The sequence below is a fragment of the Siniperca chuatsi genome, linkage group LG5 (assembly GCF_020085105.1).
Source record: "Siniperca chuatsi isolate FFG_IHB_CAS linkage group LG5, ASM2008510v1, whole genome shotgun sequence".
NCBI lineage: Eukaryota > Metazoa > Chordata > Actinopteri > Centrarchiformes > Sinipercidae > Siniperca > Siniperca chuatsi.
Genome location: NC_058046.1, coordinates 31,216,980 through 31,236,342, shown reverse-complemented (window position 1 = coordinate 31,236,342; position 19,363 = coordinate 31,216,980). Strand labels below are relative to the sequence as shown.

General features: G+C 39.1%; 1 protein-coding gene across 3 annotated transcripts in view; it reads right to left on the bottom strand.

Moving 5' to 3' along the window:
* Nucleotides 1–19,363, bottom strand: part of stxbp1b (syntaxin binding protein 1b) — a 50,741-nt gene that overhangs the window by 1,760 nt on the left and 29,618 nt on the right. For 2 of the 3 annotated variants that reach the window (XM_044195635.1, XM_044195637.1), the window contains exons 15-19: nt 19,192–19,301; nt 13,056–13,157; nt 8,215–8,300; nt 7,827–7,981; nt 6,811–6,934 (exon numbers count right to left, since the gene is read on the bottom strand). In XM_044195635.1, the coding sequence (XP_044051570.1) occupies nt 6,825–6,934; nt 7,827–7,981; nt 8,215–8,300; nt 13,056–13,157; nt 19,192–19,301 (563 nt within the window). In that variant the 3' untranslated portion in view covers nt 6,811–6,824. The remainder of the gene's footprint in view (nt 1–6,810; nt 6,935–7,826; nt 7,982–8,214; nt 8,301–13,055; nt 13,158–19,191; nt 19,302–19,363) is intronic. The other variant, XM_044195636.1, reaches the window with a different exon arrangement.

The following is a 19,363-nucleotide window of genomic DNA, read 5'->3' as shown; positions in this document are numbered from 1 at the left end:
TAGGTAGTCCACAGCCACATTATTTGTTGTGTCCTGCTCAGCTGACAGCAAGCTGATCAAATCTCTAACAAGTGACTGCTTGCTGCACATTTGCTCTGCTCACCGTCAGCCTTTGAATCTGCACTTACAATACAATCCTGCTTACCCACACACTCACCCTCTTTCTACTGACTGGGAAGGAAAAAAACAGAGCCCAACTTCACCACACAGTGACCATGAGTAGTCCCTGCTTCACTTTTATTCAGAAAACTCTGGTTACACACAGAAACACATGTTGTAGGTGCTGTTAGGTGGAACAGGGAAGTTGGTCCATGGCACCTTACCCATAACCTCTGTACATGTGCCATGTGTGCCAACAACTTCACCTAATCTGACACACTGACCAACTCTTAAGACAAAAATATTGTGAAGCCTGATCCCGGCATAACTGTATTGTCATATGGCCTATAGTTGCAGAAGGTTTTGTAACCTACCTACCTATCTAGGCATGCTTGCATGGATAAGTAAGAGTAATATCACTAATATAATTGCAGTGCTTGTTTATGCTGTAACAACATAAGTGGTCCTGGCTGCGCACAGAGAACAAATCATGTCTTGAACACATGGTTCATTTTGGTGGCTGGTCAGTGATTAGGATGACAACAAAACAATGTACATAAAACTTTCTGTATAAAGACTGAAAGATAAAACACTTAGTGACAAATAAGCAGTGAGACATTAACAAAGATTTTCCTCAACTAGCATGGTATTCGAGTTACAGTGACATTCCTCCCTTTAAGGACGTGGCTGCACAAGGAAGAAAAGTGCCAAAGAAAGAACTGCACTACTATACAATCTTATAAATAAAAGATTCTGGATAGAGCCTTCTATCCAGAATCTTTTGTCCTTCTAAGGGTGCTAACAAGAACCCACCCAGGGGGTTCTACCAAGAACCATTTTATATTCCAAAGGTTTTCTATAGATGAAATGCATACTGTATTTCCTCAAATAGTTACCAGGGCTTTTATTTACCTCAACTGCAGAAGATAATAGGCCTTTATTAAACAGGCTTGTATTAGAGGGTATTTATTTCTCATTCCCTCTGTTTGATAAATGTAATTAGACATATTGTGGCAGGCAGCGCAGAATGAGAGAGAAAACAGCCATGTAACAGCCACCTCACTAATTGTAAAAACTACAAACCAGCACAAAAATGGCATTTAGGCTACCAACAACAAAAAAGTAACATTTGTATTTTGGAACGTAAAACAGCTAACTTAAACTACTCAGTCCAGCACTAGGCATGATGGGAAATGTGGGTCATCACTACAATATTTTACTATGAAGCCTTGTTTTGATCTGCTCCCATTTGCCCTGTTAAAGTTACTGCATTATGCTGTTAATACATACTAAACACCTCCTGTATCTGTTTCAAATTAAAAGCCCTCTAACGTTTCAGTGCGCATTCCAAGTTCATTACGAGGTGGTGAGAAACATTACACTCAGCAAATTTGATTACTGCTGTGATGTACTTTTATAATGAAATAAATACATTTCATATACATTTTAAATTCAAGGTTTGTTGTGTTCTTTATCAGTAGTTCATAAATGTAGATGTTATGGCAATTCATGATGCATTTCTGTAAGTTTGGGTCCCAGAAAGACACCAAATTTGTCTTTTGGGTCTCGAGCTGAAAAAGTTTGGAAACCCCTGGTGTAAACGTAGAAATTAAGCTGAGAATACTTGAGGGTGAGGATCTTTTAACACCCATGCTTTCAACAATCCTTGAACTCTTTCTTCCAAAAAGGGTTCTTTGGATGGAATGGGTTCTTCATGGAACCCTTAGTCTTACAAAGAACCCTTGATGAACCCTTTCTACAAATCACAATGATAGCCCTGGAGGGAATAAAAAGGGATATGAGGTACAACACAACACCACAGGTCAGACAGGAAGATACATTAAGAGAAAAAAATCATTATGGAAGGTTTTATTCAGAAACTAAGCAACCAAGGTGAAAATAGTTATAGATTACTGTTGTATTGAACAGTGGTTTTTAGAAAATTAAACCCTCCTGGCTTTAAAAAAAACTGCTAGCAAGGTTGTTCAATGAAACACGAGAGACAAACATTTTGTATCATATTAGGAATTCACACAATGTCGTTACTTAAAGCTAGGGTAGGTAATGTATTTCAGAAGCATTTTTTGCTATTTGTTTAAATTCACTTTACATCCTGACAGCAATCAATAAACCAAATGCTCTGGGAAAAAAACAGAAAAAAAATACGGTATCTGTGGCTGTCGCAGGCCTATAATATGCCCATCCAATCATTTCATTCAACCTACCTGCCTGTCTACCTACCTACCTGCCTACCTGTGCACACTCTGCCTGTGCACTCATTGCGCTGAGTGGCCTGAAAAGAGGGGGTAGGCATTTTTGGTTGGATATTTTAAAAATCTAGCTGTCTCTTGCTAGTTTCTCCAACGTTACCCATCCTAGCTTTAAGGTTAGTGGGTGTTCTGATCGATTTATGTACTATGATGTTTCAATATCAAAGCCTGGCCAGAGTAACTGCCCTACATTGTAAAGCCATAGGGTTGTCCATGTAATGAGGGTGAATTCTGTATTCTGTATGTAATTCTGGCCCTTTGCTCAACAAGAGAATATAGTGTAGACACAAAAATCATGCATGTGTCACTGGTAAATCACTGACTGTGGTGCTACTGCTATTACATTAGCATATTTTATACTCTATTTTGGCTACTACTGTAGTAAGTTAGCATTATTTGACCACTCAATAATTAAATGTCAGCGATTTTCATTACATGAACTTTAGTGATTACTGAAAAGACCTACCAAGCACAGACCCAGGGGCCCAAGGGGTCAGGAAGCGGTCAGACGCAAAATGACCACAAAAAGACACAAAATGTCCACAAGGAGATGCAAAACAACCACAGAGAGATGCAAAATGACTGCAAAGACACACAACGCGACCACAAAGAGATGCAAAACAACTAAAAACATATAAAAGCCACTACAAAGAGATACAAAATGACTACAAAGAAATGCACACGACTACAAAGGGATGCAAGTGACTACAAAGACTACAAAGAGATGCTAAACAGTATAGTCTGGTGAGCCAGGTTCCCAAGCCTATTAAAAAGTGTCTCTCTCTTACATTTAAGACCTACCCAGTATCTCTGTTTTATCTTCATTAAGTTTTAAAAGATTCTCACACATCCATTGTTTTATCGAGGCCAAACAGGCAGTCAGGGACAATAGGCCATTTGAAATGTATAATTGAGTGTCGTCTCCGTAGCTATGGAAATTGTATCGAATTTGTTGATGATGTAACCTAATGGAAGCATATATAAGGAAAATAGCAGGGGACCAAGGCTTATGGAGGACCGGAACTGCCAAAATCAAAAATAAATAAGTAAATACATGACTAAATAAATAAATTAATATGTGATTAAATGCACCAAAAATAATTAAAATAATTGCTTCTGTATTAATTTACATTTGTATTTATTCCCATATTTACTTTCCCATTTAATTTTCCTTATATTTATTAATTTGTTAATTAATTTATTCATTTATTTGGATTAATTAATTTATTTTTATTTATTTTACTGATTTTTTTTGTATTTGTTTATGTATTTATGTATGTATTATTTTCCCTTCCCCCCCCCATTTATTTCCCCAAAGTAATTTATTTCTTTTTTTTTTCTATTTTATACATTTCTGCTTCATTATGCAAATGAGGGGCCTGAGTCTTCAGCTAATAAGCTAGCTTGGTTATTCTCAGTACGCCTCTATCATGTTAACCAACTTACTCATGTGGGTCCTATGAAATGGGCAGTGAATATGATGAATTTACTGTTTATCAGACCACAAATGAGACAAGAATTAGGTTGGCAAAACGATGCACGCTGCTGGAGCGGAGTGTTTCTGGGGACCGGGCCTCACTGATTACTGTACAAAAACACACAACTTTAATAACTTAAAAAATGGATCATATTTTATGGAGGAAATATTTTCTGGTCTTCCCTCTGATGTCCTCTGGTTGCTCTGCTTTTTTTATTTACAGAGTTTGTTGATGAACAGATGGCTTTAACTACTTGTTGTTAGCGGTTACCTACTTTAGCTGTGCTGCTAGCTGAGCACCGGGGGAGTGTCATTGTTTACTCCTGTAGTACAGGTGCTTTGGACTGCCAGTGCTCCGAGCTCCCACTCTGGGGAGAGTCAGGTAATCAGACTGCAGCTGCATGGCTAACTAGCTGAGGGCAGCTAACATTACAGTTGGCAGCAAGTGAAGCTATCTGTTCATTAGTAAACTCCGTAAATTGCAGAGAGTTGAGGCAGAGCATCTGGAGGTCATTAGAGGGAAAACCAGAAAATATTTTCTCCATAAAATATGATCCAGATCAGAGTCCTGGTCGGAGCCAGCTATAAATCTCCTCGGTATGATAGTTGTGAGCTGACTGTCCCTCAGTAGTCAGAAGCCACCGTTGTGGCAGCAAGGCATGTGTGGTCGATCTATACACTCTGATAGAGGGCGTAGCATATTTGTTGTTGCTAACTTGACCGCGAAGACCTTGTGTGTCCACAAATGATGCTAAGGGGTACCTACAGTGTCATATTTTGAAGCGGAGGGCTACTGACCAAGTGGCAGTAATTGACGAGTTGGGAGTAAGAACGTGTTGGTTCTTTTGGTCTGTGGCTGGTTTTCATGGTTTGGGCACTTTAGGGGTTCAATATGCCTGAAAATATCTAGTTCATACAACATGTCATCCAACTAAAGTCAAGAGTGTTTCTACCTCTTCTAAATGTCCAAACTGGAAAATGGGTTGACAGCCTTCTCTGGCTGCACCCAATTCCCTCTCTGATCTCCAATAACTGTCTTTTTGTAGTCTCGATGCCATGAATCGCACAAATGGGGATAACAGCACACACTTTCAGACGGTCTCTCCTTGAAGGCATCCATAGTGCTTCACTTATGTTCACACACAAAAAATGTTGGAAGAAGTCGTGTGAAAAATAAAAAAGAGAGCTTAAGAAAAGTTCAAATCTTGCCTACTTTCACATCTCCACACGCCTGGCCAATCACAGCAAAGTGGGAGTGAATGTGAAGGATTGTTAGTTTCGGAAAGTTACAGAAATTGTCAAACACAGCACCCTTAAACATTGGACAACGTTGTTTTGCAATATATTACTGTTGGATATGAAACATTCTTACCCACTATTAAGAAAATGCAGGTACAAAATAAAGATAAGATAGTGTGCTGTTGTACAGTAATTATGCTTGTTAAACATCTAAACAATATAGGAAATGTGTCTGCTGCTTCAGACCCGCTTTTGAAATGCTTCCAGTGGACATGTGAACTGTAATGTAGACGGGACAGAGCTGTGTCACAACTGGAACACATTTCAGCTGCATATGGGTGTCTAAGATGTTGTTTGAGTGTTCACATACTTTTGGTGGTGTAGTATTGCTAGCAAAGCCTGACTGTCTATGTTGTCAGTAGCAGATTGAAAGGTAAGCATCAGAGCATCTCTTGATCATTCTGCAGCTCAGCAGACGGTGCGGTGGTAGTTCGAGTCTGTTGAGTGTTGACCTCACGCTACATTGTCACCTAGTTGGTGAGATGCAATGCTGGAAAGTAAATAAATAACATCCCCACATTGGAGTCACAGGAGCCTGTTTTTTCAACAGATACGTTGAACGTTTCCCCTGAATGTTTATAGCAGAGGCGCTGTTTATCTCTTGACTAGGCAGCAGCGAACCAAGAGTTAATGTTTGGGACCGTTACGTTAACAGTGAAATATTGCTAAAGATGACATGTTTTGATAAGCAAGAAAAAAGTGTTTCTGATTGGAGTTCAATCCATTGAAATAATTGTTCAGAATCAGAACAAAGCTGTAGCATGAAACTCTTAGCTTGACATACGTAGTAGAGAATATGTGGTTTAGTAGAGAGCAGTGGTGGAATGTAACTAAGTACATTTAGTACTGTAGTACAATTTAGAGGTACTTGTACTTTACTTGAGTATTTCCTTGGAATTTTCTGCTACTTCAGTAATTGACTGATACTGAACAGTTCTGATATTATGTAGCTATTTCTTTTTATTTATTCTTTATTTTCTCAGTGTTCATTTCTTGAATTGGTTGACAATGTACATGTAAAATTATTTAATATGTTAAAGACTAACTTAAAGATTAAGATTTAACTTAAATATTCTTTAATAAAGTTATTTGTTTAAGAAAGCAGACTTCTGAGTACTTTTGCATAGGCATATCGGTGCAAAATTGTGCACAATCCTACATCAGTGGGACTCTACTAAATACAGCTCTACAGTCTCCAATCAACTAATCTCATTTGCTATAAATTAGTACATTATTTGAACATACTTTGTGCAATCTCCTACACAAAACTACCATAGATACTATAGCCACTTCAGATTATTTATCTTAAGCTTTATGTGCTACAAATTCTCATCTTCTCAACATTATGTATATGCAGTGTTAGCATGAAAACAGTAATCTACCAGGAATACGTGGATGATTTCAGTGAATATATTCTTTAACAGGTAAGTCCACCATCAGGACAGTCTACCAAAAACGCTGATGTATTCCTTCAAGATATAGATATGAAACACAAGGACCAGGGTCAGTTACTTCACAAACAATAAGGCAGCATTTCAGTGTCAGTGAAAATCACTGACAACAAATACTGCAGGGATCAATGGTTCAAAGGTAAGACTATGGGCAGGTGGGTTGACATGGGGGAATACAGGGATTCACAAATCACATCATGACTTGTGTATTTACTTCCAAATGTCTTTTCATTCTGCAGGCGGCTCCTCTGTGCCCTCTGGTTGGGTGTTGGGGTCCAGGAAGTCTGGGTGCTGTAGTTCCTTTAGGTACTTAGGGGGTGTGAGAATGTGGGTGGAACCTAAGGGGGACACAAGCCTGAAAGCTCAGCAAGGACTGAATCCTGGATGAAAGCTGGTTAATTACGTGAGATATACATTAGAGTGACAAAAAAAAAAAATGAATTCACAGATTTTTTACAAAATCTGCCAAATACAACTGAGAGGTCAGTTTGATTAAAGTCCTACTGAAGTCTGAACTGCCAATGATTTTGCAGATTCACTTGTTCTCTCCTCCTTCCTGTACCTGACACTGTGCCCATTCCCTGAGAGTCACAACAACATACCAGCTCTCACAGAGAATGTCATTAATGCAAGGTCTGCTGAATCAGCTGCGCATGGAACATAAATAAGATTTCAAAACACATCAGCAAGATTCAAACACTCAGCAGGATTTATCCAGCTTTTATCCATTCATACCAGGATATTAGCAAGTCATGGATCAAACATGTATTGTCAACCCTCTATATGTAATGAATACCAAATCACAGTGAAATACTGAGGTAGAAAAATCTGTCATGTTAAATTAGACAGTTCAACTTGAGGCAGGGATTAGTCTTTGAATAAAAACTAGATGTTAATACTTCACTAGCTCAAACACTTCTTCTGAATTCATACTAATAATACATTTTAACTGTATTCCACCTAAGTATGTAGAATAATGTTTTTAGCATATCATTACTATTCTTACACTGCATCAAAGTAGAGTTTAGTCCCATGAATGTTGAAATTTAGTTTTAGAAGACACCTTGACAGGAATAACATTCTGGGTCAAATACTGTATACTGTATGTGCTATTTTACTGAAAATGAAAAAATATATACAGGGGTACTCCACTAATTTAGTATTGCACTTTAGTATTAGTTGAGGGACTTGCAAAAAGACAGATTTACTCTTTCTGTCCACTGAACTCACCGATCAGGGCCTCCCACTTGCCATTGGCCTGGGTGACCTCATACACGCAGCGCATCTCGCTGTATGTCATCCCTCCAATGATAAAGACGATAATCCTGGGCCCCGTCTTCATTTCTGTGGGGCCCCTGTTCTTGTGCCAGTTACCATAGCGAGCACTGCAAGATGTGAAACAAGGAAATAGATCAGCATTTACTGCAAACATTGAAAGGTAGTGATTTTTTCCAGTGCAGGTAGATATTGTAAGACTGGTATTTAATTAATAATTTTATTTTATAATTCAAAACAATAACAATGGCTCAGATCTACTTAGTTTTATATTTTTTAGTTATTGAAGTCATTTATTGAAGTAATGTGTTACCTGAAGTGTAGGTTTTAAAAGACTACACACCTTGCTGGAGCACTGGCTTTGGCAGATACTTGTCGCTGGGTAATGTATGGGTACTGCTTGGGGTCAAGTTTGTCCTCAATGGCGTCCTGTGTGAACACATTAAAATGACTACAGTTGGCACCAGAAACTCACCCATGTTACAGCTCTCACCCAAAATACTATCTAAAGTCACCTTCAGACGGGATTAACATTACAGGGGGAGGTGGGGAATGAAATATTCACTGTGCTCCTCGGTAATTCAACTCACTGTCACCATCGCAACATGAAAGATGTGGTCTGTAATATTTCTGTAAATTCTGTTATGTTGAATCCCAGTTAGTCTCAAAATATGTATGAAGAGAAACATGAAACATTGTCTAAGCTGGTGTTAGCTTCAAAACCAACTACCTGCCTGCTTGACCCCCCTACCATAAACTTTTTAATGATTTTTGGTCATTTGTTAGACCTACAATGCTGAATATTGTTCATTTGTCACTTACGACTAGCATTGTCCCTACTAGCTTTAAGACTGCTGTGGTTAAACTGTTACTTGAGAAACCACACGTTGGTTGATAATTCTCTTCTCAAAACAAATTTTTATCAGAAAGCATATCCTGATTTTACCTGACTGGCTTTTTAAATTATTGCTTTTGTGTATTTTATTTCTTTATATTTCATCATTCATGAAATTCATGCATTTCCTACAAGAAAACACATCCGCTAACGTTAGGTCAACATAAAGACGTTGTCGTATAAACTGCTTCTAAATTGTTCCAGTGTGTTTGTGCCATAGTATTTATATACAGTCAATAGTTTAATAATAGACCTGTGGGTTTTTAAATCCATGCTGGAGGGCTGCCTTTCCAAAACTGTTACTGTTACTGTTAGTTACTGCTGGCTAACATCAACTTCTGCTGCAGCTGACTGTCTGATATCGAGTGCTGTGGGTTTTTGGCAGGCAGTCGTTTCTTGCAAAAATCTCCCAAATAAAATGACAAGACAAAATAAGTTGTGATGTTTCATGATGTTCAGTTTTATTCCAACAACACGGTCAGCTTGTCAAACAAGCTATGCGACTTCCATGGGTTGTTCTGTAACTCTGGCATAATAACGGTGCGCATCTTTACTTCCTAAACACACACAGTGTTTGGAAGGGTGCGTTTGATTTATTGTTCCTGTACTTTTGATTTCTTTCATGACCAAAACACGCACTTTATTGATGTCATTTGCATCAGGAAAGGACGAATGATAAATTATTCCACCAAAATTCCAAACATGTTTGTGGTTGGCATGGCTGACACATTTATAGCATATATTTGTCACTGGTTTTTATGCCATACTTTATGATTTTGAAAATTATTCTGTGGCACTTACACCATTTAAATAAATAATTTGCTATACATGATGTTGTCACGGCCACTACGAGTACCTAGTCATGCCGTATGGCCTGGCCAACGCCCCCTCTGTATTCCATGATTTCATCCACAAGGTGCTCCAGGAGTTTCTCCACAAGTCCGTGTTAGTCTACATCGATGACATCTTGATCTGCTCCCGGAGTCTGGCCGAAAATCGCCACCACGTTGCGGAAGTCCTGGAATGCCTGAGGGAATTCCAGCTCTTCTTCAAGGCAGAGAAGTGCACGTTCCATCAACCCTCAGTGCAGTTCTTGGGCTATAACATCAGTAGCAGTGGCATCCAGATGGACGAGAGGAAGATAGAAGCCATCCGGACCTGGCCAACACCAACCACCATCAAGAAACTACAGAGATTCCTGGGTTTCTCCAACTTTTACCGTCGCTTCATACAGGGTTACAGTACCATTGCACAACCTCTGACCAATCTACTCTGCAACAAGCCCAAGTCTCTGTCCTGGTCACCTGCCGCTAACGAGGCCTTCACTGCTCTAAAAGCAGCATTCACCAGTGCACCGCTCCTGGTTCACCCTGATCCCGTACGACCATTCATGGTAGAGGTAGACGCCTCTACCACAGGAGTAGGAGCGGTGCTTTCCCAGGGGCAGGGCACCCCGGCCAAACTCCATCCATGTGCTTACATCTCCCGGAAACTCAGCCCGGCGGAGAGAAATTATGACATCGGCAACCGAATTGATGGCAAAAGAATTGCTTGCCATCAAACTGGCCCTGGAGGAGTGGAGGCATTGGTTGGAAGGTGCCAAACATCCCTTCACCGTACTAATAAATTGAATATATATATATATATATATATATATATATATATATACTGACCCTGTTTATATGTATGTTTCTTTACATTGTGTTATAATTTGGTTTACTCTGACTGGTGTTTGGAAAGCAGTGCTGTTGTGAGCATTTGTTGGTGTTTTTCTGTGTATGTGTAAAATGTATTGCAGAATTCTACATGTTGGATGTTTGTCCCAATAGGTATAGCTTTGATGACTGAGTGGGCCCCATACTTCACGACCATACAGCACAATAGGCTGGATGACACTCAAATATTTTAAGCCAAATTTTAAATTGGAATTTGGAAATTATAAAATTTTCTCTTAAATGCATTTAGAGCTCCTCAAGCTTTTTCTTTTAGCGCATTCACTGCCATGTTGAAACTCCCTGATGCTGTTATGGTTATAACAAGGTCGGTGTAACTCATACTATGTTCAATGATATGATAATTAATGGTAAACTGTTATTTGTTCTCCTGGCATCTGGGGCATTTTTGAAAAATCATAAATCATAGTTTTCTTCATATTTACTGCCAAGGCCCAGTTCTGACAGTACTTTTCTACTATGTCCAGCTGTTGCTGTAGTTCTTGTTCAGCAGAACAAGGTCATCAGCGTAAAACCAAGACTTCACCTCTCTATCTAGGAGGGAGAGGCCAGGAGCAGCACACTGATCCAACTATACGGCAAGTTCATTTATATACACATTAAATGATGTTAGGCTTAAGTTGCAGCCCTGATGAACACCTCTGACCATTTTTTGTTTGGTGTACAGGTTTGTTAATTAAAGTGTGAAGGGTGTATACATGGTTGGTGGTGTGGTGTTTTGGAAGGAAGCCAATTTGATTTTTACTCAAGAGTTTTCAAGGAAATCTAGTGTTCTTTTATTTAGAATACTACAGAATAGTTTACCTAGACAACTGCTAGCACAGATGGCACCTTAGTTACCAGGGGGTGATTGGTCCCCATTCTTATCAATGGGGGAAATGAGCCCTTTGCACCAGATGTCAGGAAAACATCCTGACTGTAGTACAACTGAACAACAAGCATTTGAGCATTTTGTTTTTTAATGCTGTCTGGACCACAAGCTTTTCTTGGCTGGAGAGACTTTCCCTTGTGTGCATGTCCTTGTGTCTCTCTCCCTCTGTGTGTGATAGTTATTTTCTCCTACCTGTGTGCTTGAACTTTGCTATTGTGAATCTGTGTAATTGTCCTCTTTCCAGGTCTCCATGGAGGAGAGGAGGTTGTGTGGTTCAGGTCCTATCTGTTTGGTGATACCTGGAGTTGCTCAACGTCCAGATAAGAAATTCAGAGATCCACTTTAAAATACAAGGAAGTCGCTCCGGACTGGATTTAAATTACAGGAGGGCCAGTGAGTTTGCCAAAAACTGGGGGTAATTGTGGCTGTAATTATCACTGGGGTGGGTGTGAAATGATCCACATACGCATCTAGACTGGATTGAAATGACACTACACTGACCAGGGCAGGTAATGTTAAAATCACCCCACCTCCCCTAGAGAAATAAATCCAGTCCCAATGGGTCTAAAGCCTTGCATAAGGGAAGTGGGCTTGTGAACACAAACTGCCACTAACATCAATCGTACTAAAAATGTAATGATTTATAAAATTATTTCTTTAAATGTGTGAGCAAAGCACAATAAGGTGTAGTACGGTTTGTCTTATTTGACACATTACTTTACCCCATTGGTTTGAAGGGAGAGTTCACCCCAAAATCAAAAATACTGTCATAGTTTTGGGGTTTTGTTCTGTTTCCTGTTTTATTTAGTGTTCTCCCCTCCTCGTGTGTCTTGTGGTTTTACTTGCTGTCTTTGTTTACTGCAGTGGTATGTGGTCTATATGTCAGGTGTCCCAGCCTTGTTTCCTGTGCTTCTCCTGAGTCTCTTGGATTGATTTCTGCGTTTGCTTGGACCTCGCCTGGACTTTTGGATTTCGTTTATTGCCTGCTCCTTGTCTGATTTGGTTGCTTGTCTTGAACTGCCTTCCCAATTTGGACCTCTGCCTGGCTGACTATCCATGTAAGCCTTTCCCTGTAATAAATTGGTGAACGGCATCTGCTCTGCCTCTGAGTCTGCATTTGGGTCCTGTTCCTTGTGTTCCCTGCTCCCTTGCGTGACATCCACACGACAAATACATATTTTTCTTCTGACCTGTAGTGCTATTTATCCATCTAGATTGTTTTGGTGTGTTGCCGAGTTTTGGAGCTATCAGCAGTAGAGATGTCTGCCTTCTCTAATATAATGGAACTAAATGGCACTCAGCTTTTGGTGCTCAGAGAGCCAAAAAAAAAACCATCATGACCCAGTTACTCAAGATAATCCACAGACCTTCTTGTGAGCAGTTTCATGTAGGAACTATTGGTAGAAAGAAAATAGCAAGAGGAAAGTAAAAGGAAAAATATGTATTTTGGGGTGATCTGTCCCTTTAAGAAAAATTGATGTTGGTGTGAACTGTCCCTTTAAGAAAAATTACATTTAAAGTATAAGCACTTGATATAACATTCTTAAAACGTTGTTACTGTAAGATGCATATCTGTGGTAGTTAAATATAAATTTTCATTAACAGAAAATGTCCAGTAGCACTAATCCCCAATATTAATGTGTAGTCATGCTGCATACAGCATGGTAATAGCACATGAGAAGTACCTCAATGAGATCCTTGACGAGAGGAGTCCACCTGGAGAGCTGGTAGGTCTGCTCACTGATTCGCTCCTTACGTTCAAGCTTCTTTGCTTTCTTGGCGGTGCCCTGTGAAGAAAAAACGCTGATCACACGTGCTTTCACAATTCACACATCAGCAGATCAACTCACTGAGACAGTTATTAGCGTGAATGCTCATTAAGCAGCATTCACATTATTGTTATTGTAATCTTTATTATTAGTGTGAATGCTGATTCAGCAGAAGCTCACACTTTTGTTCTCTTCGGTCTTTATTATATATTATTATTTCGCCATGCTTTGGTGTGTAACCACTCCGTACAGTTTGTGCTACAAACTTAATTTCAACTTCAAAACATCTGTAGATTTGATATAATTTTACCTGTAGGTGGCACCAATTGCTGCTGGAGCAGCAGCTTGCAGCGGCAGCAGGTGGACCTAACAGCTTCCAGCTCTCACATGCAATTTCTGGAGAGATTACGCAGTCTAGTTATTATTATTTGTGTCTAACTATTCCTGTACCATTTGTCCCAGAAACTTCGTTTCAACTTCAAACCGTACATATTCTTCATGGTCCAGGGTTTGAATCCTTGGGGGGGGGCCCAAACCTACTTGCCAATAATGTGGCAATTTATGGATTTTCTGTGTTCTCAAGTCCTCATCATTCACTGCAAGTCCTGCGCTCTTTAATAATACTGTTCAATATTTAGATTGATATGCATTTTAAAAAATAGTTATCTTTTTGTTGTTCATTATTCAGACATTTTTTGTCCTCTATGTACTCCTGTACCGCTACTGCTATTTTAGATAATTTTTAATAAGTGTTAAAATTTACAATGAAAATCTATGGGAACTGACTTGGAACATTTTAGATTCAGAGGTTGGGAGTTAGAAGCCAGGTGCTGGCAGTATGTTTTTTATTATTATTATTTCGAAATTCTTTGGCATCTAACTACTCTTGTACCGTTTGTGTTACAAACTTCGTTTCAGCGTCAAATCGTACATGTTAAAGTATTCAAATTTATACTGGGAAGTCTATGGGAGCAATGTTTAAAAGCTGAAACCTCAACAACTACAAGTGCTAAAGCATTCATACTTTATGAACCGCTGCCCCATTTGTAAATGCTTAACATATAAAAACACAGTACCTATACCACCACCATGTGGTCAGTTATTACGTGTTTTACGTTTTTGCTAATAACTCATCAACCGTGATGCATAACACAACAATATTTGTGCAGTATGTTCCTTGGATGATGCTGAGTCTACTGATATAGGCCATGCCCATTTGCGCCTGGAAAAAAGTTCTGCCATTTTGGTTTAAAAAAAAACAAAAAAACATTTTTTGCTTCTTTTGGCACATATTTCATCCAATTCACCCGAAACTTTGGCACGTTCATCTACAGACTTGTCTGATCTAAAGTTATAAAGAAAATTTCAATACATCAATCCGTTTTGAAATTATACAATTTTAAACCTGTGTCTTTAAAGGTCAGTTTTGCATAAATGCTCACAAATCAACACTATTGTTGGGGCTTGGACATACAAAAAAAAAAGCCTCTCGGAGCCATACCCTAAACCCAACAAATTTTTTGAATTTTGAATTGAAGGTGCACTTTTAGGCCTTTTTTTGCCATTTACAGGCTCCGTAGTTTAACAAACTCCTCATAGAAAATTAAATCTGATTAATCAAATTTTCAGAGCAATCTAAAGATCTTCATGATTAAAGTGATGTGAAGTGAGGTTTTTTTTTGAAGGGCATTGACATCTACATGCCAATATTCAGTAATAGTAATAGTACCACCTACTGGCAACAGGAAGTTACAGGCCCTGTACTCTTACAAATTACTCCTACCAGGTTGACCAGATCCACCTCAAATTTGTTCAGTGAAGTCTTAAGATCTTCTTTGTGCAGTTTGAGAGTTTCCATCAAAACACTGTTGTCATGGTGACGCATTATTTGCTGTGAAAGAGGAAGTTGTTGTAACTTAAGTGTACATTGTCCAATCTGTGTTTGATAAGAGATAAATTTCATCGCTGCTTGCAGCTTTAATTGAAATATTGTGCTTTTTTTCCCAACAACTTCTTACAATATAAGGGAAAACCATTGACAGTATTACAGTTTAGCTTCTAGCTTTTCTAGCAATGTATTTCAGCTCTTAGCTTCTTTAGGTAAAGCAGTTGAGCTTCCAGGTTGTTAAGCAGTGTAATGCAATGCATTTGACCATTTAATTTCAGATTGTTTCAGTGTTTTGCAAATTAATTTCAGCTTTCACACAGATTTTTTGCAGGAAATGCAATTTCAAAGTTATTTAGGCTCATATTCAATCTTAAAATATAATTTGTCCTACAAAAAGGTGGATATTGTGCTACCGGGTTAAGGTAATGGTTGTTATCTCAGGCACAGTTTCACTTATTTAAATTATTTAGAAAGACATGGGTGTTATAGGCACACAGGTAAGTTTGAAAAACCATGCTTCTACAGTGAGAAGTTTCCAGTTCAGGTTGGTGTTAGACTGTCATCTGGAAACAGTTCTGGTGATGCCTACAAATTTGTCCCATCTCAAGAAACATGCTCACAGGGGTCCACTGAGGGTTTACTACCAACACAAAATCCTTCTTTGGGTTTTCTCTAGGCAGCCTACAGTTGGGCTTGCGCACAGAGAACCAATACGGGCAAACTACAGTTAGCCTGTGCAGGGCCCACAACAGTTTTTCCCTTTCACACCCCAATGTGGTTTTTTTTCTTCCCTGTGGGCAGCGCACAGTTTGGCATGTTCAGTATTAGCCAGCATGTGCATACAGTTGAATAGCTCATGCCGGACCCACAGAAGTTTTTCCATTTTGTGCGTACAATCCATCATGACAGGGAATCAGATTTTAATAGAATCTGGAATGGAATTTACAATAAATTTAAAAAAACAAAACAAAGAAACAACAAAGACAAACAAAGCTGAGTAGTTTCTCAATTATAAATAGGCACACTATGAAAAAGAACACCAGAGCAATTTAAGCATTTTTGTAAGGTTAAACAACCAATGAAAAATCCCGGATACAAGATCCTCTTGCATCAGACAATGGACTTGTCTCTGTATGTGTCTTGTTAGATCTTATTGCTGGGTTCAACACCATTAATCATCACATACAATGACAGAGACTGGAACATGTAATTGGCATTAAAGGAGCCGCACTAAGCTGGTTTAAATCCTTGCTATCAGATCGATGTCAGTTTGTACATGTTAACGGTGAGTCCTCCGTGCACGCCCAAGTTAGTCACAGAGTTCCATAAGGTTCTGTGGTTGAACCGATTCTATTCAACTTTTTATATATGCTTCCTCTAGGCAATATTATTAGGAAAAATTCCATAAAATTTAATTGTTATGCGGATGATAACTAATTATATCTATCGATCAAGCCAGATGAAACTAACCAGTTAGCTAAACTTCAAGCATGCCTTAAGGACATACAGACCTGGATGACCTGACACATTATTATAGTTACTCTAGATGGCATTGCCCTGGCCTCCAGCACCACCGTAAGGAACCTCAACGTTATCTTTGATCAGGATTTATCCTTTAACTCCCACATGAAACAAACTTCAAGGACTGCCTTGTTTCACCTACGCAACAATCAGGCACATCCTGTCTCAAAACAATGCTGAAAAACTAGTGCATGCATTTGTTACTTCTAGGCTGGACTATTGCAATTCCTTATTATCAGGCTGCCCGAATAAGTCCCTTAAGACTCTCCAGTTGATCCAGAATGCTGCGGCACATGTAGGAAAAGAGATCATATTTCTCCATTATTAGCTTCTCTGCACTGGCTCCCTGTAAAATCCAGAATAGAACTTAAAATCCTTCTCCTCATCTACAAAGCTCTTAATGGTCAGGCACCATTGTATCTTAAAGATCTCATAATACCTTATTACCCGACTACACTGTGCTCCCAGGATGTAGGGACTGTAGTGGTTTTTAGAGTCTTCAAAAGTAGAATGGGAGCCAGAGCCTTCAATTATCAAGCTCCTCTCCTGTGGAATCAGATCCCAGTTTGGGTTTGGGAGGTAGACACCATCTCCACATTTAAAAGTAGGCTTAAGACTTTCCTCTTTGATAAAACTTATAGTTAGGGCTGGCTTGGGTGAGTCCTGAACCATCCCTTAGTTATGCTGCTATAGGCCTAGACTGCCAGGAGACTTCCGATGATGCACCTCTTTCCTCTCTCCTTCTCTCCCTCTCCATCTGTATGCATTTTTATCATATTACTGCATGTTACTAACTCAATATCATCTTTCCCCCGTAGTTTTGTGCTTTCTCGTTACACTCATCTCTCCTGTCACTTTCAGCAGGTATTTCTGCCTCCGGAGCTGCAGAGACTGGATCTGTGGTTGTGGGCCACTTCCTGCTTGACAACTGCTACTACAGTTGTTGTTATTGGCTCTGTTACTAATACTGACATTATTTTCCTTATAGCTGTCATTCCTATTATTATTCATTTATTAATATTAACATTACAATTACATTTCTACTATTTAAAAAATTCTAGTCGCTATTTGCATTGTGACTCCCTCTCTCATTGAATTGAACCTCCGGTGATTCTGGGAGACTGAGTTCCATGGCTCTCCTTTTTGTTTACAGAACGAAAGAGTATGCGGTCTCCTAATAGAGTTCAGTTGAAGTCACACAAATCAATGAATTCATCTGTGGAGTCCCAACAATATGATGTATGTTTTAATGTAATATCCAAAACACAGTATATGTAAAACCGGGCTGGTCCCAGGGAGCAACTGATAAGGCTCCGTTGCACTATTTCCTCCTGTTTCAGTAATGTTTGCTAAAAACTAGTGACCAGCTGTTTTAGGAAACTACTGAGCCTTATTTAAAAATTAAACCATATTTGTGAGCTGTTTTTAAAAACATTTACGTCTTCAGTGGGAACCAAAGGACTTGGAGCTGAGAGCCACAGACAGGGTAGGGAAGACAAGGTATTGAGAAACGGACTGACACATTGTTGGTTTGAGTCATTTCATGGGATTTGTTGATAATGAGAAAAATACAGAATAACACAGCCTTATCCTTTTAAGGATGAGTGATTCTGAAACTCTACGTTATGTGTTATCTGTTACTGTAATTCCACTACTTTTGGCGGTAACTAGACATGTAACTAATTTTTCAAATTAAATAACGCAATTACAATTACTGAAATTTAAATGGGCTTGTTACTTTTGTCTTACCTGAACATGGTAGACAACAGCAGAAGACAGCAGACAAACACAGCCTATTACCAGGTTTTTTCGGTCTAATGTTACCCGACCAGTTCATTCAGACCAAATCAGGTCACGCCATCATTAGCCGCAGGTTTGTGCGGCAGTGTGTGAGCGTGTTTATTTGTGCTTTAGAACGTAACTGCTGTGAAACAATCAGAAAACCTTTTATTTCTCTGATTCACCGACTTTCACACTACCGGCGCTCCCTCACCTCATTCATCTATAGGTTGTTTGACAACCGCTGTCTCTCTATCTCTCAAACAAATTAACAGAAACCAAACAGTCTATTTTTAAGCATAGACTGTAAGCCAGACAAACTCCGAAGCTGGATACACTAAATAAACCAAGTATCATAATTTGGTCCATTAACTCCGCCTGGATAGCGCCTGGTTTCAGTGATATTTCAGGACTGTGAAGCAGTTTGACCAGTCTGATCGCCGGATTGGCCACCGCAGCATGACATCAGGTTGCGTTTCTCCAAAAGTCGATTCTGTTTCAACTGTGTGCATTAATAAGAGAACTGAAGCAGACATTTAAAAGTAACGCAAAAGTTATTTTCCTGAGTAACTAATTACTTTTATATACAGGAACTAGTAACTAATTACTAAATTTCAGTAACTTGCATAACACTGGTTATTACACGTAACTGCAACTCAGAAACTTTGAGATTGAGGAATCTTGTTTCCAATTTGGAATAGCAACTAGAAGAACCATGCTGCTATATTATGCATAGTAGGAACTAGGAAGAAAGGTATTTTATGACACCTTCAGAAGTTTTAAGGACCAGGGGACAACCTGCTCAAGATTGAGGTTAATATGGTTCATGATGAGACATTGAGGTCCTGGGCCAGGACAGCTCACCTCAGAGACAATGGGAACACCCATGTGGGCCATGTTAGAAATGATGTCACTGTCTTCTGGTGGGATGTTGGCATGCTGAAGGAGTTTACACAGGTTCTCCTCAGTCACACCTGACACACAAAGACACACAAACACATGCAGCATAGATTTTCAGTCCATACAACACACACAT